The sequence below is a fragment of the Trachemys scripta genome, chromosome 7 (genome assembly GCF_013100865.1).
Source record: "Trachemys scripta elegans isolate TJP31775 chromosome 7, CAS_Tse_1.0, whole genome shotgun sequence".
NCBI lineage: Eukaryota > Metazoa > Chordata > Testudines > Emydidae > Trachemys > Trachemys scripta.
In genome coordinates, this window is record NC_048304.1 from 58079234 (window position 1) to 58106224 (window position 26991).

Below are 26991 nucleotides of genomic sequence, written 5' to 3' on the forward strand. Positions count from 1 at the left end.
GTCTTTGGAGTTAGATGACTTCAGTAGGAGCAGCTGGGCACGCAGCACTTTTCAGAGTCAGGCTGCTCATATATGAATTTAGAAGCCTAAATTTAGGTATAAACATTTTCGAAAGACATTTAGCCATATTCCCCCACCCCGCTGCAAATTACTCCATACTGAAAAGCATTTGACTCTGCATCAAGTCCCTAATGGGAACGCCTCCCACCCAGCAACCTGATGGGGGCCATAAACTATAAAAAAAGTTACGGTGGAGAAACATTTAGCTTTTTAAAATCAAAGAAAAACGTAAATATTTCCACACTGAGAACAGAAAACCTTGCGCTCTGTTGAGAATCTAGCAGAGTTAACTACTAGCTTCTTTTCTAGCTTATTAGTTTGCTATTTATCTAGTTTGGTTCAGATTACCCTTTGAGAGAGACAATTACCAACCACAGAGAATCTAGACACCTATAGTGCAACCGGAGACATGTGCTCCTTGTACAAATCAGTTCTTACCATCATTTATTGGGGCTCGCAGCTCTTTTTCTTTCGAGTCATCCCCTCTTGGTGCTTCAGCAAAAAGATCGTTCTGATTGAAGACAAAGACATACAACAGAAGAGAGTGTGAGAACTTGATCAACTGACTGCAAAGATACAGACTTGGGGCAACGCCAGTGGAGAAGTTGAAATGTGTGCATTTCTGCAGGTTTCCATTTTTGTTCTGGGTTAGGAAAAATTCTTCCCCTTTGCTTCACTTCCTCCTCTAAGGGCTTGGCCACCCAAACTTGCATCAATTTAGTTAAGCCAGTGTAAAACTTTTATGGACACTTATTTTCGTGTAAGAGTAGCTTTATTCCGTTTAATTTAAGCCTGGTCCCAACCAATTTACACTAAACCAAAGAGCCACTCCTATACCAATATAAGCATCCACGTGGGCTTGCAATGGTTTTAACAGTAGAACCTGAGAGTTATGAACACCTTGGGAATGGAGGTTGTTTGTAAATCTGAAGTGTTCATAATTTTGAACAAAATGTTGTGGTTCTTTCAAAACTTTACAACCGAACTTTGACTTAATACAGCTTTGAAACTTTACTCTGCAGAAGAAAAATGCTGCATGTAACCATCTTAATTTAAATGAAACAAGCACAGAAAGTTTGACACTTTAAAAAAAAAAAAAAACTTTCCCTTTTTAGTAGTTTACATTTAACAGTACTCTACTGTATTTGCTTTTGGGGGGGGGGGGGTCTCTGCTGCTGCCTGACTGCGTACTTGTGGTTCCAAATGAGTTCTAAGCTACTCACAATTCTTTTCAGCCTGACTTGTGATTTGTTTGTTTGGGCAGTACTGGACTTTCCTCAGTCAGAGCTGTCTGTTAGGTTATCCCAATGCAACTTTTTCACATAGACAGGGCATAAGAGGGACCAGTGTGAGATAGGATCATAGCATGAATCTCTCAAGTTTCAGACCAGGACAAACTAAAGTGTTAATATCACTGGTCGTAGTATGCAGTGTGACAGATTTAGATTACTGGCATTTAAAGATGACATGATACCCCCTGCTCCCCAAAAGTACATGTTACAATTCAAAAGAACAGCTGACTACTACGGAATCCCTTCCACACCTACACATAGTTCCCTTGGCTAGAGACATGCCAAACCCACATAGCTCCAGCTAGATTACCAGAAGCTGGGACAGTGACTGCATGGAACTAGGTTCATTCTTACACATGTTCAGCTGAAGAGAACTTGAAATTGTGCTCCTCAAACAGTAAACACAGGTTCCAATTGCCCTATGCTGATCACTCAAACGAGAACTTTGAAAATCTCACCCTAGATACCCAAGGATCCTAAGAACTGGGCATCACTGAAACTCAGAGTGTTGAGAATCCAACTCTCCCAGGCACCTCAAAAAATATCCCAGCCCTAGTGTACAAGAGGGATTTGGGCACAGTGGTTTGAAAACAGGCTCCTTGAGGAATCCTGCTGCAGATTCATTCTTCTACTAAGCTTTATGGAGGATGGTTTCCTTTTTCAATGTAGACGCATTTAATAAAAATTAAGATGAAGGTAATTTTTACAATAATAAATGAGAGCCTAGTTATTTTACCCAAATCTGTATTGATAAAACCCAAATCTACAATCCTGTAATTAAAAGAAAAATCTATTACTGCTGCTTAGAGTGGAAATATATTTTTAGTGCTTTAAAACAGATGAAGGCAGAGTTGGGATGGGAGGACAGGTATCTATAATAAAGAGGCTCCCTAGTCTGTTGGAAAATATCCAATAAGTGTCAGAATCTTTCTGTGAACTCTTTGACACCCACTCCAGGGTAAGTCTGCTCTACAAGCTGCTAGATAGCAAAGTCTTGTCCTCAGGAAACATCTGAATCAGTGGGTGCACTGTTAATATCATGCTTCTATCTTATGTCTCATTGGTCATGACTAGTAACTCAATAGCCTGTTGAGGAACTGTGCAGATATAGCCACAAAAGCCAACGGCTGCTGCTCTAAGTAAGTCGGCTGACTCTAGCTTGTAACACACAAAGCAGTTATTTTTCTTCTTTACCTCATGATTCTTAAATCTTATTAGAAATACAAGCGTTTCTTTTCACAATACCAACATTTTTCTGCATAGAACTGAGGCATGTATAAATGGGGGGGAGGGGAAGGGGAGGAAGAGAAAAGAGACAGTTTAGTTGCATCTCTCTGTAAATCAATTTTACACACGCATACAAATGTACATTTTAAGTTTTCTGGGCAGTGCAGGTACCCAGGAGTTGTACAATCAAAGGTTAACAGGACCAGGGGTGAACCAAGAGTCTAAGATGGGTCACGGAGGCTATTAAACATTAGTTTTAGGTCTATACAACTGGCCTTCCATTCCAAAAAAAATCATACAGCACTTCACAAGCTATGTACATACTGCATCGTTGCAATATGGTATCTCTGGGGTAGGGGTGGCAAAGCAGTTATTGATAGCATTCCTGCATGCTAATGGTGCAGAGCAAGTGGGAGGGATATTTAGCCCAAAGACCCCAGGGTCAAATCTGCTATCCTCTGAAGAGAGGCACATGATTTTCAGCATCAGTGTGGAGCTGCCTTTAAAGGTCTTTACTACACACAGGTCTTTTCAGTTAACTGCACTTTCCTTGATTTATCTACCTCAAAAAGAAGGGCTGAGTCAACCCAGCTGGGAGCTGAACTTGTGAATCCAAGGAATCTATTTCCAATGTGATTTTCGGAACGCCAAGCCATCCCCTCATTGCTTTTTATACTAGCTCCACTACTGGAGAAAGGGCATTGTGCAGAGAGAAACAAAATGCAGAACCTCACTTGAGCATTATGTTTGCGGATCAAGCCGGAAAGATGTTGTGGTAAGTTAGAGAGTTCCTCTCTCCTCACCTTCCAACAGCATCAATCCCATTTTTAGGGGGACATCTGTGCAGGAATCCACATGCTCCTCTACCCCACCAGTAACTAACCTCCTCGTCATCATCAAAGAGTCCCATCCCGCCACTGAAAAGGCCACCCTTCGAACCAAATGGCGAGAAGTCCTCATCAGTCAGCTTGGGAGGTTTGAAGATGTCATCCTCATCATCTAGAAACACAGGACACACATACTGCAAGAGAGCTGTTAACTGGGCCTATTTCTCTGCATTCTCAGGAAGGGCAACACAGAGAAGGGGCCAAATAACTACACATGCTCCATGGTAACAACCCTGTTTTGATTTTACAGATGCACAGGGAACAATCAGCTTTGTCTACTCTATAGAAGTTCTGACATTGCGCGCGTATCACTGTTGAAACTAAGCATGAGATCTGTAGAAACTGGACCACGCCAAGTAAGATCATGTGTGAGCAGGAACTTCCTCTACACCCATTTCTACTCTTGCTTGGTGCAGACATGAACACAGGCTACTTTACTGGGCGGAGGAGGGATATCTCAGTGGTTTGAGCATTGGCCTGCTTAAAAAACCCCACAAAAAACCAACCTGTCAGGGACAGCACTTGGTCCTGCTAGTGAAGGCAGGGGGACTGGAGTCGATGACCTTTCAAGGCCCCTTCCAGTTCTCTGAGCTATAGGTATATCTCCATACATACATACATAGACACACACACACACCCCATCATATAAAATGAAGGATGCTAATTGATACAGTGCAGAAGGTCTGGAATATATCACTTTATCCAGAAGATCTGACCCCCTGCCCCCAAATTTGGAAGCAGAAGTTACAGAGCAGAGGAGGAAGCCCTACCGTCTGATGGAACTCTGACTTCCTTCTTTTCTTTCACAGTCTTCTTCGTTTTGATTTCTGCTGACAGGGCTTGGAGAAGAAAAGATGAAGAGGTCATTAAAGAGTCTCTTTACTCCTGTGATTTATTACCTGAGGCCAGTTTACTATAAACGCATTTTAAAAACACAGAGTCAGAACAAGAGCCTATTTGTGTATTTTTCTACATTGCACAGCTTCCTGAAGCAACCCTGCAAACTAGTTTTATGCCCATTGTTCAACTGAGTGAACATTTTCAGAGGTTGAGTGAATAGAAATGTGTTTTTTTATTACAGTAGCACTTAGAAACTTCATATATCAGGGCCCTGGGTCCAAAAGTATTAGATGGTGGTATATGTAGAAGATTCCTCTATTTTCATAAACAAGAACATTTTGCAAATTAAGCATGAAACTGACCAATCTAGTTTGACCCTTCAAGCTGAGCAAAGTAGTGGGAAAAATAAAAAAACAACAACAGGTGGTCTAAATGTCAAGAGTAAATAAGAGGCAAAAATCTTTTACAATCCATCTCTATGGTGGGACTAACACCAGCAGCAAGAAATGTTTCTCAGAGTACAAGTGATATTGACAGGTTAGCTTTTATTTAAAAGCCTGAACACACTAAACCAGTAAGATATTTTGTTTCTCTCGCTCTTAGAGCAGCCACAAAGGGAAGAGGCTAGTGGCCAGCGTCTCCCCCTAAGTCAGATGTTTGAGGGATAGCTCAGTTTGAGGGATAGCTCAGTGGTTTGAGCATTGGCCTGTTAAACCCAGGGTTGAGAGTTCAATCCTTGAGGGGGCCACTTAGGGATCTAGGGCAAAATCAGTACTTGGTCCTGCTAGTGAAGGCAGGGGGCTGGACTTGATGACCTTTCAAGGTCCCTTCCAGTTCTAGGAGATAGGACATCTCCATTAATTTAATGAAACAGCCAAACAATGTGCATTCACCAATGTGCAATTTTACACCAGGCGGGGCAAAGACTAGGCAAAAATCCCCTTCCTGACCTAAACTGCAGGAAAGCGGAGAAGTGATTAGCCTGTTCCTGAATGGAGGATTCTACTGGTTCTCCCTACAAATTCCAACCTGACATTCATACCTACCCCAGGCCAGAACCCCTTTAGAATCCCATTGTCAAATGTTGTGTTATTAGATCATCATTGTCTGTATCATTTACTTGTCTTGATTGCAAGAGGACTGATGCATGCTATTTGCTTTCATGCAAAACGCACTCACACATCTGAGAATATTATTGCACTATTACAAAGAACTCCTCAAACAGCCTCAAGATCCTAGCGCTGCCCCACAGACATGTACTAAAGAGTAGCTTACAGGACTGCTCTTCATCTTGTTTGCTAGGCACATCCCCTTTGATCCGGGCTGCCAGCTCATCTGCAAACGACGTTGGTCTTTTCTTTTTCTGAGGGTACAACAAGGAGAAGGGAGAGAATACTGTATTCCTTTCAGTGAAGTCCTATTTTATGTCTCAACGAATGTTTGGCTCACCCCTTACTGGCAGAGATAAAAACATTACCCAACGGGACAGCTCAGCAGCGCAAGCAACAGGTTCGGTACCTGTAAACACAGATATAGATGCCAGCAGAATCAATCAGCCCTTCATTCATCTGAGGCTAATCCACAGAGTTTCAACCTCATAATTGCATGGGATAGGAAGGGGGTTCAGATCAGACCCTTAGGGAAGGGAGCTCACGTCCTAGGACTGTGTGTAAGAGGAAGGGTTTTCTCCCAACATTCTGGGCTAAATCACTTCCCTTCCCCTATTAGCTGCCATGCTCCACACCAGAGGTAGCACTGCTTCAATAGGGCCATATGCTAACGGTTTGCAAAGCACTTTGGAATCCTGCAGGACAGAAAGTGTTATGCAAGTTTAAATTATCAGGTAATTTAATGGATCACAACAGGCAACACAAGCTATTTCCAACTTGTCTTCAAGATTCTTAAAGCCGCCACCTTTTTTCTGGGCAGTCCCCGGAGTGAGAGACAGACAACATTTGCATATAGGAGCGCAGTAATCTACTTTGCACAGCTTCAGAGGCTGCTCAGGAGCCAACCTGGGGCTCTGGCATCCCAAGAGGTACCATGAACAGGCAATAATGTTAGAAAGGAGCCTCAACAGTCTCTGCAAACACCCCATGCCAGAGAACTCTTAGCCATCACTGTGCTTGCTCATTTCCTCACACTGATAGCATTGCAGTTCCTTCACACCCTCAAGAGGGTATCCTGCCTCATTCCCACTGGCAGCAGTAATCCCTTACCGGCCTTGTGTTTTCTTCTAAGTCCTCTTCCTCTTTTTCAGAGTCACCAAAGAGGTCACACCCATTCTCCTCTTCCTCCTCATCACTCACCAATGTCCTTCTCTGAGAAGCAAGAACACAAGTCGTTGTCTGTTACAGCTAAAAAGAGAAAGGCCAGCAGACTGAACTGAATTTGCTTACAGGAACATTCAACTAGTTTTAGGGGTATGATTTTTTTGGGAGTGGGGATGACAGGGAAGAAAGTGTCCTAAGCCCCAAGTTATGTTGCATATTCTCCCTGGCCCAGCACTAACAGACAGTTCCTCCAGTTGACTAAAGGGAAGAGAGATAACAAAGAATCTGATTAGGACAATATCCTCACAATTACACATACACCCCTCCCACCTCTGTTTCTACCTTCCCTTCTGCTTCATCCCCTATTTACTTTGCCTTTTCTGTTTTATCTGAGACACTGTGCATTTCTGAAGGTTTGGACTTGAACTGCAAGTGGGCTTTACTTCATTTTTAAAGCATTCACCCACACCCCATACCACCCCCAAACCAAGGACCATTGGTCCAAACATGCTGAGCACACAAACAAGAGATCTGAAAGATGATGTGATTCGTGTTTTAACTTAGACTTTGAACAACTGTCCCTATAAAATCTTATCTCCCCTCCCTTGCATCTCCATTGCGTACAGCACATAGATACATTGATTCCCAGGCCAGAAGGGACTATTATGATCATCTAGTCTGGCCTGTAAAACGCAGCCAAAGAACTTCCCCAAAGTAATTCCGAGAGCAGGAATTTCAGAAAAGCACCCAATCTTGATTTAAAAATCAAACAGCCTTTTGTTCCATTCCACAGTACTTGCCCTTACTGGCTTTTGGTCATCCTCGCTTGGGTTTTCAAATTCATCATCTGATTCCTAGAATGCAAAAGTGATTTGATAAACAGACAATGCACACAGTCATGCTATGTGCCTAAGGTAGAATGCTTTAAAATTCCATGCCTGCAGCAGTTCTGACCGCCAAAACAGCCTACTGCACCTATTCAGCTTGCTTTCCGTCACTGAACCCAGCAGTCTAGTCACTAGTCACTACAGACCAGGACTGATGCGCAAGAGTTTTTAAGGCTTTGTTTTCAGAAAGGTGTTCAACATATTTTAACAGGAGTTTTAGTCTGGCTCAAAAGGAAAGCTCAAGTCTTACAAAATGCAGAAAGCAAAACTTTTCAGGAGCAGAGGAGAGCATGCTTCCACTAATTAGCATACAGCTGGTGCATGTAATGTACACATTACAGACACTGCTTGTCAGATGCAAAAGATTGATACAGTAAAGGTAAAAAACCACAAGTTATGGTTCACCATAATCAGTGGAGCTAAGCAGGTTTACAGAGTAAGCAGTGAATGGGGTTTCTGTTGTTCATCTTCTGTCACCATACTGGATCATTGCATATACCTGCAACGCATGGGTAGCCACAGGAAGATCTAATTTTCTGTCATTTCAACACTAAGTGATTAGACTGAAAATATTCCAGCCAAATATGCCTTGCTCAATACAGGCAGCAAAATTAGAACTAGTTTTATTGCTCTATTGAAAAGATTTTGTTTCAGGAAAAATTACTGCACAAGAACAGCAATGTGAAATATTTGTATCACAGTTAAAATATACAATTTAAAAGAGAGATTTAACCCTTTAGTGATGTTGGAGTGGAAAATGTCATTCTAAATAATGAGGCCATCATATTATCAAGAAGCCCAAGTGTTTATGCAAAAAATTATTTGGATCATTGCACAGCACCTAGGAGCTCCAGTCATGGGCCAGAACCCCACTATGCCAGGCATTGTATAAAACAGAACAAAAATAGCCCCTGCCCCAACAAGCTTAAACAGCAAGTTATCGTCCCCTCTTACCTCGTCATCTTTTTCTTCACTGTCAATTACACTCCCACGATCACTGTCTACTGACCCTTCTGTTCAAAAATGACAAACAGAAAAGAGAGCTCAGTTCAGAGGCACAGTGACACATGCAGCTATCCAGCCTTCAGAACACAGACATCTAGCCTACAGCATCGTAAATGGAGAATTAAACACCGTGTAAAGGAGACTGGTTTGAAAAGCACAGGTTACAATAATCCCTCCATTTCATGCCCACAAGCGTCAGATCTTGTAAGCACTGAGCACTCAGTCACATTAAGCTCGGCCAGTTCACTACAACATTTAGCTCTTAGCAAGTACCTGATATGGTGCATGCACGCCCCCCCTTAGTGCATCAGTCACCAAAATCACCAGCACACAACATAATCAGAGCCATTCACTTCAACATGAGCCATAAGCAATAAGCTAGGAACTAGTTACCAACATAAATAAGGCCATCGCCCGCACAAACCTTCACTAGAGAAATCCCCCAGCCCAACATCATCGCGTTCCATGAACAGCTGGGAGCCAATTAAATAAGGTAAAGGCCTATCAATATAGAGATCCTGTAAAGAGACAAAGAGGGTTGGGCTTTTGTTTATATCTCTATGCCATGGACAAGACACTTTACAGTTCCTATTTCAAAACAACACCACACACTTTAAAAAAAAAAAAAAAAAAGAACCCAACACTATGCAGACCATTAGTCACTATGTTTTAATCCCAAACCAGTTTTAGGTTCTAAATCAGGTGCTGAATAATGCTCATGAAGACTGGACGAATAGAAATATTAGGCTGGAGTCCTGGGTCTAGGATTGACCGTTAGGGCTGTTATTTGTTGGTCCAATGGAGATCGTGGTCTATATCAATTAAACTGTCTCCGAACCCCATAAAAGAACAAAGAGTTCACATTCATTAAGACCCTCTCCCAAACCCATCAATATAAACTACCCCCTTGTACTTCAACATGCATCAGAAAACCCAGAGAAAAGGGCACAGGGCCTTTTTCTATGTACTCTTCGCAAATACATAAAACTACTATCTGGTTGGCTCTAAGACACAGGAGCTAGCTACACAAATCCAGACATAGCTCAGCAAGGGGCGCTGCTGCCTGCCACTTCAGCCCCAATCAATGGGCCCAATTCTAATGCAATTTGTATCAGTTTTACACCAGCATAACCAACTTGGCTGGTATTGCTCTCCACTTGCACTGGCGTACACGAGATAAGGTTCAAGCCCAATGCTCCCCACAATGGGTACGTCTTCACTACCCGCCGGATCAACAGGTAGTAATCGATCTATTGGGGATCGATTTATCGCGTCTCGTCTAGATGCGATAAATCGATCCCCGGACGCGCTCCCTGTCGAATCCGGAACTCCACCAGGGCGCGAGGCAGAAGCGGAGTCAACAGGGGAGCCGCGGCCGTCGATCCCGCACCGTGAGGACGCGAGGTAAGTCGATCTAAGATACATCGAGTTCAGCTACACTATTCTCATAGCTGAAGTTGCATATCTTAGATCAATTCTCCCCCCGCTCCCCCCAGTGTAGACCAGCCCAAAGGCAGTTTCTTTACCTTTGGCTCCAGTATTAGTTCTACCCTTTCATTAGTTTCTTCCTCTTCAGAGTCTGAATTGCCTGCTTTGATGTCCAGCTGCTCAAATGCACTGTCCAGCACTTGCAACCCATAATTCACCGCTTCCTGGATTTTAGGAATCAAATCTGCTTCTTTTTGTTCCCGGGTTTTCTCCTTTAAATAACAGAAACACCATATTAGTGTTTAGTTTTAGTCAAAGTCATTTTCACTGAAAAACGTAACTGCAGGAGGTTAGCTCCAAATCAGCAGGATTCCACTCTCAATACAGCTACCTTCAGATCTCTTGGTGGCATAGAGGTATGGTTTCCACCTCTGATGGTAGAGGTCATGGGTTCAACTATGCCATAGCAATGAGACTGAAAATTGCTGTCTCTCAGAGCTGTTTCACTATAGTTAAAACGACAAAAAAACCCTAGGTAAGCTTAAAATGGATAGAATTGAATACATCTTTTCATCAGGTTAAATTCCATTTTACCAACCCCGAAATACAACAGATCTTTTAGCTTCCAAGTGCATTTAATTACCAAATGAAGAAAAGACTTCCTGGCTTTGCACCATTACAGGATGCCAGACACAATCCTGTGTCTAGTCACAACTCCAGGATTTGGGACGAGTGCTTAGCCTCCTACCCCTTTTGCTATAATTACGTGTTGCTCTTGGAAAACTAGAATTTAAGCTTGGCTACTGGACACAAGACACTGGGCTAGAAGTTACAATACACTAGTCATCCTCAAGAGTGCTCCTGAGTTCTTAGGGTTGTGAGACTCAAGTCACCCAACAGGTGGACTTGCAGAGTAAACAAAATTCAGTCTCTAAATTACAAGTGCCTGAGAGTAAAAAAACAAAACGAAAAAACAAAAACAAAACAACTTGTGTCTACTTCTGTTTTCCACAGCTCCAAACACACAGTCATCACTCATAATAATATAAGTCATCTAACCTGTTCTGCTTTGTCTCCTATTTCAGTTTTGGGAATAGATTCTTCCACTTCTTCATCATATACTCTCTATGGATTCAAGAGAATTGATTCAAATTAATATAACATTCTGCTGCAGCTAGTGAAAAAAACATACTGTCCACAAAGTATAGAAAAATTAACACATTGACTCTCTATTCCCACTACATTTCCAGGAAACAGAAACAATACGATCATTTATATCGGAGAGATTCAGCATGATGCTATTTTAGAACTGGCTAATGCATACACACCTCTACCCCAATATAACGCTGTCCTTGGGAGCCAAAAACGTCTTACCGCGTTATAGGTGAAATCGCATTATATCGAACTTGCTTTGATCCGCCGGAGTGCGCAGCCCCGCCCCCCCAGAATGCTGCTTTACCGTGTTATAGCCGAATTTGTGTTATAACGGGTCGCGTTATATCGGGGGAGAGGTGTATTTAAAAAACACACATTAATTTAGTATTAGAAGATTGGGCATTTTTTCTACAGTTTAGTACAAAATATTTTGTACTTCTATAGCACCTTTAATAGGAGAATCGCAAAACAATTTTATGAATAGGGTTGGGTGTTTGTTCTAAAAATAACTAGTCAATTGACAGATCAAATATCAGAAATGGTCAAATTTTAAAAGCACTAATTTATTAGAACAGTAACAAAAGAAAAGACAGTAACCTTTTCCATAACTGGTGTTCTTCGAGATGTGTTGCTCATGTCTATTCCACAGTAGGTGTGCGTGCTCGCCACGCGCACCGGTGCCAGAAGTTTTTCCCCTTAGCAGTACCCTTAGGGGAGCGCCCCAGTGACCCCTGGAGTGGTGCCTCCACAGCACGGTAAAAGGGGCGCTGCACGCGCCCCCCCACCCTCAGTTCCTTCTTGCCAGACAGCTCTGACAGAGGGGAAGGAGAGCAGGATGTGGAATAGGCATGAGCAACACATCTTGAAAAACACCAGTTACGGAAAAGGTAACTGTCTTTTCTTCTTCAAGCGATTACTCATGTGTATTCCACAATAGGTGATTCCAAGCTATATCTGTTGGAGGTGAGTAAGAGTTCACAAATTCTCAGGACGGAGCACAGCCCTGCCAAACCTGGCATCCTCCCTGGTTTGGGAGACGATCACATAATGCGAGGTGAAAGTGTGAACTCAAAACCATGTAGCAGCCCTACAAATGTCCTGGATGGGGACGTGGGCTAAAAAGGCAGCCCATGAGGCCTGCGCCCGAGTCAAGTGCGCCTTCACAATTGGTGGTAGACAGATTCCCACCAGGTCATAACAGCTACGGATGTACGAGGTGATCCAGTTGGAGAGCCACTGAGTGGAGATCGGACGACCTTTCATGTGCTTGGCCGAGGCGATGAACAGTTGTGAGGACTTTCTGAACAGCTTAGTCCGCTCCAGGTAGAAGGCTAGAGCCCATCTCACATCTAGCGTGTGGAGGTGGCGCTCACTGGACGCATGGGGTTTGGGGCAGAGGACCGGCAGAAAAATGTCCTGACCCATGTGATAGGCAGAGACCACCTTCAGGAGGAACGAAGGCTGTGGGTGGAGCTGGACCATATCTTTATGAAACACCGTGTAGGGGACTCGGAGGTCATGGCCCTGAGTTCTGAGACCCGCCTAGCCAACATGATTGCAACCAGGAAGGCCACCTTCCGCGAGAGCTGTGACCAAGAGCACGTGGCTAGCAGCTCAAACAGTGGCCCCCGTGAGACGGGCCAACACCAGGTTTAGGTCCCACTGCAGGACCGGGGGCCTAACATATGGGGCCCCTTAAGGAATTGGCCAGTCATAGCATGGGAGAATACTGTATGGCCCTGCACCGGCGGATGGAAGGCTGATATGGCCGCCAGGTGCACCTTGACTGACTAGGGCACCAGGCCCTGGGCTCTAAGGTGAAGGAGATAGTCCAGAATAAGGTGGATCGGGGCAGCCACCAGGGAAATGCCCCCAACTCATCCGCCCATCTGGAAAACCGAGATCACTTTGCCAAGTAGGATCGGCGTGTGGAGGGCCGCCTGCTTTCTAGGAAGACGTGCTGAACCCCTTCCGAGCACGTCCTTTCCTCCCTACCTAGCCATTGAGCAGCCATGCTGTGAGGTGGAGTGCCGCTAGGTTGTGGTGGAGGAGGCGGCCCTGGGAGAGCAGGTCCAGGCAGGATGGCAACAGCCATGGCAGGGCGACCGCCAGGCCCATGAGGGTCCTGTACCAATGCTGCTTGGGTCATCCTGGGGAAATCAGAAGGACCCAGGCCTTGTCTAACTTTATCTTTTCTAGGACCTTGCCAATCAGCAGGAACAGGGGAAAGGCATAGAGAAACTTGCTTGACCAGGACAGGAGGAAGGTATCGGAGATAGCACCCCGTCCCAGGACCCCCGGAGCAGAACTGGGGACAGTGACGGTTCTGCCGAGTCGCAAACAGGTCCACCTGGAGAGTTCCCCACACTTGGAAAAGTCTGTGCACCACCTCTGGGTGGAGAGACCACTTGTGCTGAGAGGAGAAGTCCCTGCTCAAGCGATCCACCTGCACATTCCGGGCACCCGGTACATGGAAGGCCTGTAGGCAGATGTTGTGGGCTATAGAAAAATCCCACAGCCTGAGGGCTTTGCAGCAGAGGATCAGGCCCCGCCTTGCCTGTTGATATAGAAGATCAAGGCCGTGTTGTCAGTGAGGACCCTGACCACCCAGCCCTCCGGGTGCGAGCGGAAGGCCATGCACGCCAATCTTACCGCCCGGAGCTCCTTGATGTTTATGTGGAGGGTCAGATCCTGAGCTGACCACAGACCTTGGGTCTGAATGTTCCCCACATGGCCCCCCCATCCCAGGTCTGATGCGTCGGACACCAGCTCCAGCAACAGGGCCCTGCCCCTGAACGGGATCCCATAGAGCATGTTTCTTGGGGAGGACCACCACCGTATGGAGGCAATCACTGGCTTGGGCACTGTGAGGACTTTGTCCATCCTGCCCCTGGCCTGGGAGAACTCCGAGGCCAACCAGAGCTAGAGGGGCTTCATCCTGAGTCTGGCGTGACAGACCACATACGTGCACGCCGACATGTGACCCAAGAGCTGGAGGCACACTCTTGCTGTTGTCACCGGAAACCTTGTGACCGTGTCGATGAGCCCCTTCATGGTCTTGAACCTGTCCGGTGGGAGGGAGGCTTTGACCGACGAGGTGTCCAGGACCACCCCAATAAACTCTATGCGGTGTACCAGGACTAACGTTGGACTTGGTGTTGTTTACCAACAGGCCCAAAGTGGTGCACGTGGACAGAAGGAGCGCCACGTGTTCCCGCACCTGCGACCAGGAGCTGCCCTTCCCCTATCTGGACAACTAGATGGTTAAGATCTGGACCCCCCGGCGCCTGAGGTAGGTCGCCACCACCGACATACATATCATGAATGCCCTGGGGGCAGTGGACAGGCCAAATGGGAGGACCGTAAATTGGTAGTGTTCCTGCCTCACCATGAAACAGAGGAAGCGTCTGTGCCCCTCAAATATATGAATGTGGAAGTACGCGTCCTGCAGATCAAGGGCGGCGTACCAGCCCCCAGGATTCAGAGAGGGGATGATGAAGGCCCGGAAGACCATGCGGAACTTGAGTTTCACCATGTACTCGTTCAGGCCTCGCAGGTCCAAGATGGGCCTGAGCTCCCCTTTGGCCTTCAGAATAAGGAAATAACGGGAGTAGTACCGCTTGCCTTTGAACTCCCCCGATACCGCTTCCACCACTCCTAGGCCCAGGAGCCGCCCCACCTCCTGCTAGAGCAGAGCCTCGTGCGAGGAGTCCCCCAGAAGGGATGGGGCAGGGGGTGGTTGGGCGGAGAGGAAGTAAACTGGAGAGTGTAGCCCCGGGAGATGGTGTTGAGGACCCATCGGTCCGAGGTCAGCCACGACCACTCTGGGAAAGCACACAACCGATTGGAGAAGGGAAGCTTTATTGAGGGTGGATCCCTGAGAACTAGCAGGGTGCCCCAGGGCATCCCATCAAAGCCACCTTTTCCTGGCTTGCTTGCCCTTGGAGGACCCAGGCTGGGGGGCAGGCCGAGACAGCTTCTGTGGGCACCTCTTATAGTCCCACAACTTCTTATAAGCAGTCTCGTATTTTGACTGGGTGGCCTGAGCAGGAGTCTGCTGCAGCTTGAACTTAAGTTTAGCTGGAGCCAGAACATAGAGACCCAGAGTCTGGAGAGTCGTGCGGGAGTCTTTCAGGCCATGCAGCTTTGTATCCATTTGTTCTGCAAACAGAGCTTTGCCGTCAAACAGGCGGTCCTGCAGGGAGGTCTGCGCCTCACTGGACAGCCCAGAGAGTGAGAGCCATGACGCCCTTCTCATGGACACTGTGGAGGCCATGGACTGTACGGCCACGTCCACTGCATCCGAAGTTGCCTGCAGGGTTGCCCTGGCGGCCGCTGTGCCCTTCTCCACCAGTGCTTTGAACCCCTTCCTGTCGCACTCCTGGGGGGGGGGTCCTCAAACTTGGGCAGGGAGACCCACAGATTGAACTCCTACAGGCCCAGGAGAGACTGGTGGTTCGCCACCTGTAACTGGAAGCTCGAGGACAAATAAATTTTTCTTCCAAATGAGTCCAGCCTCCTTGAATCTTTATTTTTCAGGGTAGGGGCTGGTTGGCCCTGCCATTCCCTGTGGTCGACCGACTCGACCACCAGGGAGTTAGGAGCAGGGTGGGTGTATAAGTGTTCATGCCCCTTGGCAGGTACAAAATACTTGCATTCCACTCTCTTTAGAGATGGGGGCCAACGAGGCTAGGGTTTGCCACAGGGCATTTGAAATTTTCGCCACCCCTTCGTGGAGAGGCAAGGCCACCCTGCCCGGTGCCGAGGAGGACAACATGTTAAACAGGGTGTCCGAGGGCTCCTCCAACTCCTCTGCTCGAAGGTGGAGGCTTGATGCTACCCTTTTTTAAGAGTTCTTGGTGGGACCTAAAGTCCTCCTGTGGGACAGAGGAAGGAGGGGCCATAATCGCCTCATCCAGGGATGGTGAGGAGGCTGGCACAGTACTTTGGGTGTCCACCGGCACTGGAGGGTTCACCACCTGATTGGTCTCTGGGCATGGTGCCAAGGATGTACGTCCCACTGACTCTTTCCTCGGAGGTCTGGAGAGGGAGGCCGAAGGTCCTTCTGAGGCATTGGAGCGAGCCTCCACCAGGGGCTGCATCGGGGGCCACGGTGCCCAGTGGTACCATGGGCCCAGCCACAGGGCCCAATGCCACTGCACCTGCTGTGGCACCGGTGGGGCCAGATGTTCGGCCTGGCCCATTGATGGACGGCTACAAAGGGAGGCTAGGCTGACATATGACCTGCCGCTGTTTCTGGACTGGGAGGAGCAGCAGCACCGGGAGGGATGCCGACCACAGGACCGCGATCCCGACATGGAGGACTGGTACAGTTGGTAACAGCTGCTCCGCGATCAGCTCCACTGGGTGGGCCTGCGACAGCAAGACGCCAGCGATTGATGCCCGGGGCTTCGGAGGTGGTGCCGTGGCGGGGTCCTGGAGCACGACACCAAACGGGAACGACGTCGACATTCATGCCATGACTGGCTGCGATAGCCCCTCCGAGACGAGGAACTTTGGCATCGTCTGCCTCGGTCCCATCGGTGTTTGCTCCGAGGTGGAGCGGTGCAGAGAGTCTTGGTCAGAAGGAACTCAACCAGACAGCCTGGTGGGCATTGAGGGCGATCCACGTGGACTTTGCCCTGAACGGCTGCTGGATGGTGAACGGTGTCGGGAACGTTCCCCCGACTGAGACTGGTACTGTGCCAGGGGTGACTGTGGAGATCCCAGAGGCGGCTTGCCTCTGGAGTGCGGGGCCGACATTGGCGGTGCTCCTAGTACCAGCATGGACATAATATCCCGGGTCGCCTGCAGGGCCTCCGGTGTGGAGGGCATCCAGACATCCGGGGAGGCCTGCTCCGAATGGGCCGGGCTACTCCACTCGACTTGAGTCAGAGGCCTAGAGGCCATTGGGGATCAAGGACTGCCTGACATGGGTCTAGCCCCTGTCCTGGGTTTACTTCAGTTCCGCAGCAAAGAAGGCCTCTTCCTAGCCTTCTTGACATGCCCCATGGTCGGGGAGCGATGCCGATTAGTCACTGGCGCCGAAGGGTCACCGCGCACCAACACCGCGGTGCCAACTCGAGGCGGCGTGCCAGAGCTGGGGTCAGCGCTGATTCCATCAGAATAGCCCTGAGCCTAATGTCCCTTTCTCTCTTGGTCCGAGGCTTAAATGACTTGCAAATCTTGCAGCGATCGCTGAGATGGGTTTCCCCAAAAAGCGCAGTCTGCGTGCAGATCACTCAGTGGCACAGATCACCTACAAGTGTCGCATGACTTAAAACCTGGGGCACGCCCCAGCCCGGGCGCTCTAGCTAAACTAAACTAACTAATTACCGGTACCATACACTGAACGAACAAGCAGTTTTGGGGACGAGCTACAGCAAAGCTGGAGCAGAGCCGTTCCGAAGCACCTTCACTGGCGGCAAGAAGGAACTGAGGATGGGGGGAGTGCGCAGCACCCCTTATACTGCACCATGGAGGCACCACTCCAGGGGTCGATGGGGCTCTCCCACTACGGGTACTGTTAGGGGAAAACTTCCGGCACTGGTGTACGTGGCGAGCATGCACACCTACTGTGGAATAGACATGAGCAATCCCTTGAAGAAGAATAAGACTTTATGGTCTCCAATAGGCTTAGCCTTATTTGCTTATGCCTAATTACAAAAAACAAGTTACTTAACTGATTTACTTTAACTGAGAAAAATGCAAAACACAGTAAGGTGAAGTTCTAAAAACAGGAATGATTATTACCTTTTTTTAAGCAATGTCAGCTTCATATTTAAATGTGAACTGATTCAAGACTGAACAGTTACAAAAGAAAAATATTAAAGTTAAATCTTTTCTCTCTGTGTTGGGAAAGAAATTTTAATAACTGAACCCTCCTCTCCCTCGTCCACTCTCTTCAGAATTAATTTCTGCATGTTTGTGTAGTCATTTTACACTGTAAATTCTTCAGGCAAAGACTGTCTTAATTTACTGAATGTGCTTTGTAAGTCACTAAGTGCATTGATGGCCAGTATACAAGTAAAGATATATCCTACATACAACGTTTGTTCTAGAAGATTCCAGCCAATCAAGATGCTCAACTTCAATTTGTTCACCTTCTTCCCCCAACAGGTGGCATTAGCATGTAGTAAAGTGAATAATCAAGACATCTAAATAGGCTTGTCATCCATTGGCACTATGATGCAATCAAAAAGGTAGGCTGATGCCGACATCAGGACACTTGCTGGAATACATGACCATGGTCAAATAAGGGATGGTCAATTGACCAGCTTGCCAAACCTAGCTATGAACATCTCGTAAGACGTTAAACTGGTTCACAGATTAGTAACTGAAGCACAGAAAAGTTAGGCCAAAGGTATTAGAAGCGGCCCCCGATTCAGAGTACTTCAATTTTTGGGCAACCAACTTGAGACAATTTGGACCAGATTTTCAAAGACATTGAGCACCCATAATATCTTTTAAATGTCGTACACAGCAGCATTGTGATGCAGCACAACACAGCTAGGTATCACAGTATCTAAAGATACCAAGGGCCTGATTCTCCACTGCCTTGTCCTTGTACAAAGGCCCTTACAGGAATAAAGTATCTCTATTTTATGAAAGCCCAGCACAATCAGAGTACAATGTTGATCAAGGCAAAATATCTGCCAGTGTGCACAACACTTCAGAATGCCTAAAGAAATTAAAGCCATTCATTGCTATAGCATTACTCGTTAAGTAGAAGTTTAGTGTGTAACGCCAACATTTTTCACATCCAACTTCTTACTGTACTGAAACACTGATGTTCACATATACGAGCACCAATACAGTCATTATGTCACAGCAAATACTTTCTTCTAATAAACAGCTATAGCTACAGACAATTGTCTTCAAACCATCAGCTCTGATATTTTACAGCACCTGCTTTTACTATACCATAATGAAGACATTACAATTGTGCAGAGCTTCCAATATGACCTGTGAAGTCACCCAAGATGTGATTACTACAGCTGCAGTACTTGCAAAGGTGCTGCAGGCCTATCATACAGAATTCACTGAGCAACTCCACAGCCTGTTCTCCGCAAGGTGGATAACACTGTTTTATTTACATTCGTTTTGAAGGTTAGAGACTTTTCCTCTTCCCCTCTCAGATGCCCCCTTCTAACCTGCCCCTCATGGCCCATAAGCCCCTACAAACACAGACCCAGAGCCTCCCTGAGCCCTTAAGGGGGGGAGCCCCTGAGATCATAGACACAAGAGCCTCTGCTCTCCCTCCCACCATGAGCCCCTATACACACAACCCATCCCCTGCTTCCCACACTCTTACCCCTCACTGCCGGTGAGCCTTGGGTCCTTGATGCCAAGAGAATCATAAGCCTCAGCCACATTGAGGACCTGGCTCCCCAAGGCCCAGCATGCCTGAGCAGTACCTGGGTGCCATGCTGGCAGCACTCCTACCATGTGATCTACGAGCCCATTGTTATGTGGCTGCCAGTGCTGGTACCGTCATGCATCCATGCAAGCTGACAATCGCAGTGTGCCAGAGTTTTGATTCTCTCTTTCCACCCCTCGCCCCCCCAACACTTTAGCAACACTTACTTACATTTTCTACCCCCCCTTTTTTTCCCCCCCAAAGGTCTCATACACACCCCACCCCTCCCAGTACAGTACTCTGTCATGATCCCCCTGGGATTCATGACATACAGGTTGGGAAACGCAGCTTTAGCAGAACCAAATGCTTGTATGAACACTGTCCCTATTAACAGTATATCAAGAGATACATTCAGATAGGTCAGTGATTCTTAACCTTTACTGCAGCCTGCACCCTTTTGGTTCTCAAAAATATGTTCTTGCACCCCTTATCAAAAATCATTGACGTAGGTCAGTTCTTTAAACCTAGATATATCATAACTATAGGATGAAAGATTGAAATTAAAATAAATATATAATTCTCAGTTAAAATTTAACAGCATAATCATTAAAAATGTATAATGTTAATAAATACATAGGTTTGATGAAACAAAGTAGTTGTACTTACATGCCTGTGCTTAATTTGTGTTTTTGATGATTTACCTTCTAAAAAAATCTGGCATGTCTTGCACCCCCAGAAAGGGCATCTCGCACCCCCAGGGGGTGCGTGCACCCCAGGTTAAGAACCACTGAGATAGGTGATCTCAAAAAACTCTACATTGCTTTTCAGATCAGCCTGTGGAAGTCTCCAAGATTAACAAAGTCTCCTTAGAGGACATTTACAACTGGACTGAACAAGACACTAAAAAAACACTGTGGAGAACAATCAGATATGGGCTCTCTCAGCCACTCTCAATGGACAGGGGCTGTGACCCAGAAGTGGATCACAAGGAGATGCCCCTTATGTCAGACTTCAGGCAGCTGAACTGAAAAACCAAAAGAAATCCCCGGGTTGCTAGGACCCAGCAGGCACCAGGATAAGGAAGGGAAGGTGCTATTCATAGTAGTGTAAAGAAGCCAGAACTACAAACTTGCCTAATATTTCTGGCATAATTTAGAGAAGTGACTTCTGAACAGACAAAATCATCAGAAACAATACATCATTCTACCAATAGTTATAGGATTGCAAAACAAAAATGAACAAACAAGAGAGATCCAGGAGAATGCTCTCTATTTTAACATACTCCAAATTATATCACTTGCTTCTAACCCTGTTAGATCCTGGTGCACTCACATTTTCAATGAACTGTGTGTTGGACAACATAAGAAAGTCATTGAAGACATTACGTAGGCGACTGTCTGTGGCTTTTGTTTCATGAATCAGTCCATCTACTTGCTTTTTAATTTCATGCGTCCTGGAGATGGTCTGCTGGGAAAACTCTTGCAGAAAATGCAGAAGCTATTTACAAAACACATAAGAGAGTGGTGTTTAATTTCAGATAACTTTAGTCACAATAAAAAGGCCAGTCATTCAAGTGAATTAAAAACGGGAAAATGACAAAAGAAAGATCTTTTAGACTGGAGAACTCGTGACTCAAGTTACTAATACTCTAAATGTTCTTGTGATTTCCCCCCAACCCTCCATTATTTTTGTAGTTTATTTTTTTTGCAGTTCACACAGGGCCAGCTCATAAAACAAGAGAGTATTAAAATAGCAGAAACCACCACTGATTTGCTGAGGGGTTGGATTTAAAGTGGCATCACATCCCTCTCCTTTCACCATGGCCCCCCCACCTGGCACTAGTTGCACTATGATTCCATGAGGACTTGATGTGACACAGGGAAGTGAGGGGAAAGCCCAGGATGGCAGCTGTCTGCAGCACTATTCTGGATGTGCTGCCAACCTGAGAAATTTCTGAAGGTATTTAATGCTGAACCTGTCACTACCGGTACATGCGCTGAACAGGTGGGAGGAGAAGAAAGTCACAGAGGGGACTAGGAGGAGTAGGGTGAATGGGGAGATGGGAAATTCTAGAGCTCTCAGGACATCCGTGGGTTGCCTCCTCCCCAATCCACAGGAAAGGTGGCCCTCAGTTTGGAGAGTAAGACCAGTTTCATTTTCTGTTTGTATTTCCAGAGGGGCCGGGGGGAAGAGATTTCCCAGCTCTTGGGCACTAGCACCCTAGTGCCATGTTTGGGTTTCCAGTCTGCAGGGAGAGGTCCACATATTCAAGAATCCACACAGCATAGAAGAAACACACCCCTCATTAGAGCCAGCTGCCCAAAGAGCCCCACTGCCAGCTTGTATATGACCCCCCCAGACCCATGAGCCAACCCCTACTTTAGCTGCTAGCTTTGGGGAACACAGCTGGCTCAGCCTTTGGGCCCCCCCCCCACAAGCACCCCACTACTCCCAGCTGCCAAGACCCTCCCGACTGCACTCACTAGAGTGGGGTACAGGCTGCCTGAGGATAGCACCCTTCGCAGGGGGCCAGCAAGTAACAGGTCAGGCCCCCACTGTGGGGCAATGAGAAACACCTGGGGAACAGCCCCCTGGTACTGCCACAGCATGGGGAGAGGGAAACAGGTGCCAGGAGAGGCTAAGGAGGGCCCAGAGGCTGAGAGCAAGTCACTTCTCCCACAACCCCTCACCAGCCCCCCCATAGCTCCCTTCACCTCCCCCTTAACCCCCGCCTCCAGCCTCCCTTCACTCCCGGCCCCCCGGGAGCCGCGCCCATGGCCCCGAGCCGCCACCCAACGCTCACGCCGGCGTCAGCTGCCAGCGACCAGCTCTGGCTGCCCTTGCGGATCTCGTCCAGGGCCCAGGCCCGCTCCCAGACCGGCTCAGCGCGCTCCATGGCAGAGCACTGCCTGCGCTGCGCCCCGCCCCGGCCAGCCGTCAGCTGAGCCCGATCATGTGACCCGCCCCACCACGTGGTCCAGCAGCAGCCGCTGCTTCTGGTTACTGGATAGATGCCCTTCTGCCCCGCCCCGCCCCCGGGGTCACTGACCCCGCCCCTTCCCCCGCCGAGCGCACTGCCCCCACGCTGACCTCCCCTCCCGTAGGGGCTTATCCACCCCAGGCCTTGCAGGGCTGATTCTCCCCCTCCCCCCACCAAGGGATCACAACCCCTCTCCCACACTCACTCACCCTCCCCGCCCTGCCACCGGGGATTACTGACACCCTGCAGACTGCTGGGGTTCATCCACCCCCTGCATTCACCTTCCACCAGGACTTTTTCACCTGGCACATCCCAGCTCCCCTTACGGTTGACAACTTTCCAGTCACACAAAATGGAACACCCTAGCCCCGCCCCTTCCCTGAGGCCCGTCCTGCTCACTACATTCCCTCTCACTCCTTGGCTTGCTCTCCCCCACCCTCACTGGGCTGGGCAGGGGACTGAGGTGTGGGAGGGGGTGAGGGCTCTAACTGGGGGTGCAGGCTCTGGGGTGGGGCCAGAAATGAGGGGTTTGGGGTGGAGGAGGGGGGTCTGGGCTGGGGAAGGGGGATTCGGAGTGTGGGAGGGGGCTCCAGGCTGGGGAAGGGGGTTGAGATGTGGGAGGCAGGGCCGGCTCTAGGCACCAGCAAAACAAGCAGGTGCTTGGGGCGGCACACTTGCAGGGGGCAGCATTCGGGCCATCTTTTTTTTTTTTTTTTTTTAACTCACTTCCTGCCCTCTCACAACCCTGCAGAAGCGGAGCCACAGAGCAGCTGGGGATCCAGCATGGGAGCTGAGAACCCATGGAACCCTGGGAGCTGTAGTTCCTTGCCTAGCTCCCTGCCTATAGAGCCAGCCCTGGAGAAGGGAAAGAACTACATTTCCCAGCAATCTCTTGGCAGCTATCAACAGGAAAGGGAGCGGTAGGGAATGAGGTAGCTGAGCCATGCTGCAGCTTGCTGTGAGTCAAAAGGGGTGGCACTGTGAATGGGGAACAAGTGTGCCCAAGGAATAGAAGGCTTTGCCCCAGATATCCCCTTCAGAAGACTTTCCCAGACTGGATTAGGGATACTGGTGTGACCTCACCTTGCAGCCCCCAAAGAAGGAATTGGGTGGACTAAATGGACAGTGCCCCTCTCTATCTGAAGCCTAGCAAGGGAGGTTCCTGGATCCCACCAGAATTTAAAATGAAAAGTAAGGGAGGGGAGGCTCTGCACCTGGGCAGCTTTAGATACAGTACCAGGCACTTAGGAGGATTTCCACTTCTGAGCCATGGAAGCAGAAATTGACTTTTCCTTTCCAGATTTAGCTAATATTCAGAAAGGGAATCTAGCACCTGCCTTCCAGATTTGAACACCCTCAAAATTCAGGAGTGCTCAAGCTCAATTCAGGCAGCTGTTAACTTCATTTCTCCCAAATCAAATATACTGATCCACTGTAACTTGCTGTAGAAAAAGTAGGATAAAATTGAGCAAGAAATGCTTCCCAGTAGTTTTTAGGACTGGAATTGCTATTTTCAATAGTCATTGCCTTTTCTTTTTTCTTTAGTTTTATTTGTTTAAAAGGAAGACAGTGATTGCATTGGCAAATTCTCCATAGAAAGAGAGAGTGGAACAAAAGAATAATAAAGGCACCTCAACTTTTCCTCATTTATGGATAGTCTTATAATATGCATCCAGATATCCTCCAATCACACAAGCTGAAAATTGTTCGACTTTACTGCAGTTCTGTAACCATATGGGAACCAATCCTGTCTGTGTTCTGTGCACATCCAAAATTCCTGCTGAATGACCCGCCCTGGGAGCGAGTTACCAGTGACCCAGGGCTGGGACAGCAGGAGGGTGCAGGTTGGGGGAGAGCCCAGGGCTGGGGCGGCAGAGGGGTAGGGGAGAGCACTGGTGGGGGGGGAAAGCGGGGAGCCCAGCGCTGGGGCAGCAGGGGGTGTGGGCGGGAGAACCCAGGGCTGGGGTGGGGGGCAGCCAAAATTTTTTTTTGCTTAGGGCAGCAAAAAACCTAGAGCCAGCCCTGGTGGGAGGCAGAGGTGAAAGTAAGCCAGTACGGCATATCGCACCACCGGAGCCCCAGGCACTTTAAATCACCGTGGGAGACCTGCCGCTACCCCGCAGCAGCCGGAGCCCCAGACCCTTTAAAGCACTGCCCGAGCCTGGCTGCTGGAGCCCCGGGTTAGCGGCGACAGGGCTCTGTTGGTGATTTAAAGGGCCCAGAGCTCTGCTGCGATAGCAGCGGCCAAAGCCCTGGGCCCTTTAAATCGCCCCAGGGCTCCCAGCTGCCTCTGCAGCTGGTAGCTCCGAGGATGATTTAAAATTATTCTTATGAGCTTTCAGTGCTCTCCACACTCTCCAACATTAAGTAATGGAGCAGGCTGCCTCTGGTAAATTCAGTTAATCTTCATGCTCATTCAGTATGGCCTCGAGCCAATAAGCTCTATGTCCGTAAACGCCTGCACCTGCAGAGAGCCTCACTGACTTCAGTATAGGATTGGAGCCTATATTTCTTATGTACTTTGTTCCTGAACAGTTGCGTCATCCCTTTGCCAAGTAGCTGCAGATTTCGGGGCCTTGCTGGTTGTTTTCCAGTGGAGAAGAAATCAGCCCTGTTCACCCCTGGATATGCTTTTTAAAATACCTGACGCTTGGTGCAAACTGGCACAAAGTATAAACATTTGCTAACACAGTAGGTCAACTTCATGCCCACTGAAGGGAAAAGCAGAGCCTTTGAAACATTTCCACTACCCGCCATTGCCCTACGTGTGGACAGAACTTTCAGAAGGTCAGCATAAAGGCAACTTTCAGTTTGATTTAAGACTGTTTTCTTTTACATCTGTCTGTTGCATCATGCAAAAAGAAGCGATAACACGGACTATCACCTGTTGGTCTAATATCATGCTCATCAGAGAGGAATTCAAAATTACATAAGTTGGGTTTTTTTATTTGACCTAGGTGTCATGGACAGGCAGATTTTGATTAGACAATATCAATTAAAAATGCCCCCATGCATCAGGACTCATTAAACACATCACTGTTCCTTATATGCCCAGATGATTGCAGGAAAAATAGCTTTCAATGGCAACTGACAGACCAGTCTATTTCCTTTTCCGTATTTATAACACACATTCCAGGCTATTAAGGATCCTCAAGAAATCTAAAACCTATAGTACATCTTTTGCTTGCCCTGCTTTCCAGTGGAAGATTTTAAAATGATCATCACCACCAAGACTCTTACCCAGCTGATGACCACTTTGTTGATTCATCATTGCCTCCTGAACTATGAAACTGTGTTGGCTCTGTCTGCTCTAGATCATAAGTACCCACATCAGTGTAAAACCATAGCCTTATGGAACAAAACCTGGCCTGGAATCTCTTGAATCTAGAGTAAAATAAGTTATACATTTTAAAAGAATCTGTAAAGGTGAATATCAGATTAATTCTCTGTCTCAGAAGCTAACACTGCATGTACGGGAAATAATACATTTCACTTCTACCCAGCTCAATCTTTAATTAAACCTCACAACACCCCTGACAGGTATGTAAGTAATTGTAAGTGAGGGATTTGCCCAGAAAGTCAATGTCAGAGCCAGGAAAGGTCCCATGTACCCTCCCTTAATTCATTATCAAACTTTGGAATAAGAAACTCCTGGCAATGATACCTTCTCTGAAATCTCTAGGACCCTTGACACATAGCTGTGGGACTGTAGAGTATTGCCATTCTTCTGAGCATGACGTCTGCTCCCCCTTTTGTAAGCAATCGTGTCTAGAAGACTATCCAAAAAGGTTTGATTGCTTTGGCGTGTCCTGTTAGCTGGGGTTGGTGGTGCAGACCCAGAGAGCGTGTGTGACTGATACAACTTTTACAAACCGGCTGGCCAGGGCTGACATTCTTGGTTTGCAATTGGAGCTTTCCTTCTCCTGCGTGGATGTCCTGCCATGGCTGGAGAGTCCCACCTGCTTGACAGAGATACCAAGAGATGAAGTGACTTGCCCAAGCAAGGTCCACGACACAGTCAGGGACAGATCCCAGGTCTTCCGAGTCCCAGTTCTGTACCTTTGCCCCTGGACCATGAGGCTTCCCCACCAACCCAAAAAGCATGTGATATATACTTATCATGGGAAGATACTGGGCCAAGATGGCTGCCAGTTCATGTTTTACATTTATTTATGCCTTAATCCAGCAAAGCACTCAAGTATGTGCTTCACTTTAAGCACATGGTGTAGTTTCCATGGAGACAACAGAACTACTCATATGTTTAAAGCTAAGTTTATACTTCAAGGCTTTACTGGATCAGGGCCCTAGGGCGGGGTGGGCAAACTACGACCCGCGGGCTGAATCCGGCCCGTCAGGGCTTTGGATCCGGCCCTCGGGATTGCACCCCCAGGGCTAAGGCTAAGGGAACTGCTGTCAATGGGAGCTGTGGGGGGCGGTGTCTGCAGGTGAGGGCAGCGCATGGAGCCCTCGGCCCCCCTCCCCCAGGGCTCGCAGGGACATGGTGCCGGCCGGTTTTGGGATCACCGTGGGGCCAGGGCAGGCAGGGAGCCTGCCTTAGCCTCGCTGCGCGCTGCTGCCACCCCGGAGCTGCTCAAGAT

General features: G+C 47.7%; 1 protein-coding gene across 8 annotated transcripts in view; it reads right to left on the bottom strand.

The window, feature by feature from the left end:
• Positions 1-22351, bottom strand: part of WASHC2C (WASH complex subunit 2C) — a 60554-nt gene extending 38203 nt beyond the window's left edge. For 5 of the 8 annotated variants that reach the window (XM_034775655.1, XM_034775649.1, XM_034775654.1 and 2 more), the window contains exons 1-12: positions 22217-22351; positions 20746-20910; positions 10959-11024; positions 9998-10171; positions 8896-8989; positions 8421-8479; positions 7380-7433; positions 6526-6627; positions 5582-5669; positions 4237-4305; positions 3463-3578; positions 499-571 (exon numbers count right to left, since the gene is read on the bottom strand). In XM_034775655.1, coding sequence (XP_034631546.1) covers positions 499-571; positions 3463-3578; positions 4237-4305; positions 5582-5669; positions 6526-6627; positions 7380-7433; positions 8421-8479; positions 8896-8989; positions 9998-10171; positions 10959-11024; positions 20746-20910; positions 22217-22309 — 1153 coding nt within the window. In that variant the 5' untranslated portion in view covers positions 22310-22351. The remainder of the gene's footprint in view (positions 1-498; positions 572-3462; positions 3579-4236; positions 4306-5581; positions 5670-6525; positions 6628-7379; positions 7434-8420; positions 8480-8895; positions 8990-9997; positions 10172-10958; positions 11025-20745; positions 20911-22216) is intronic. The other 3 variants (XM_034775656.1, XM_034775651.1, XM_034775650.1) reach the window with 1 other exon arrangement.
• Positions 22352-26991: the final 4640 nt, after the last annotated feature.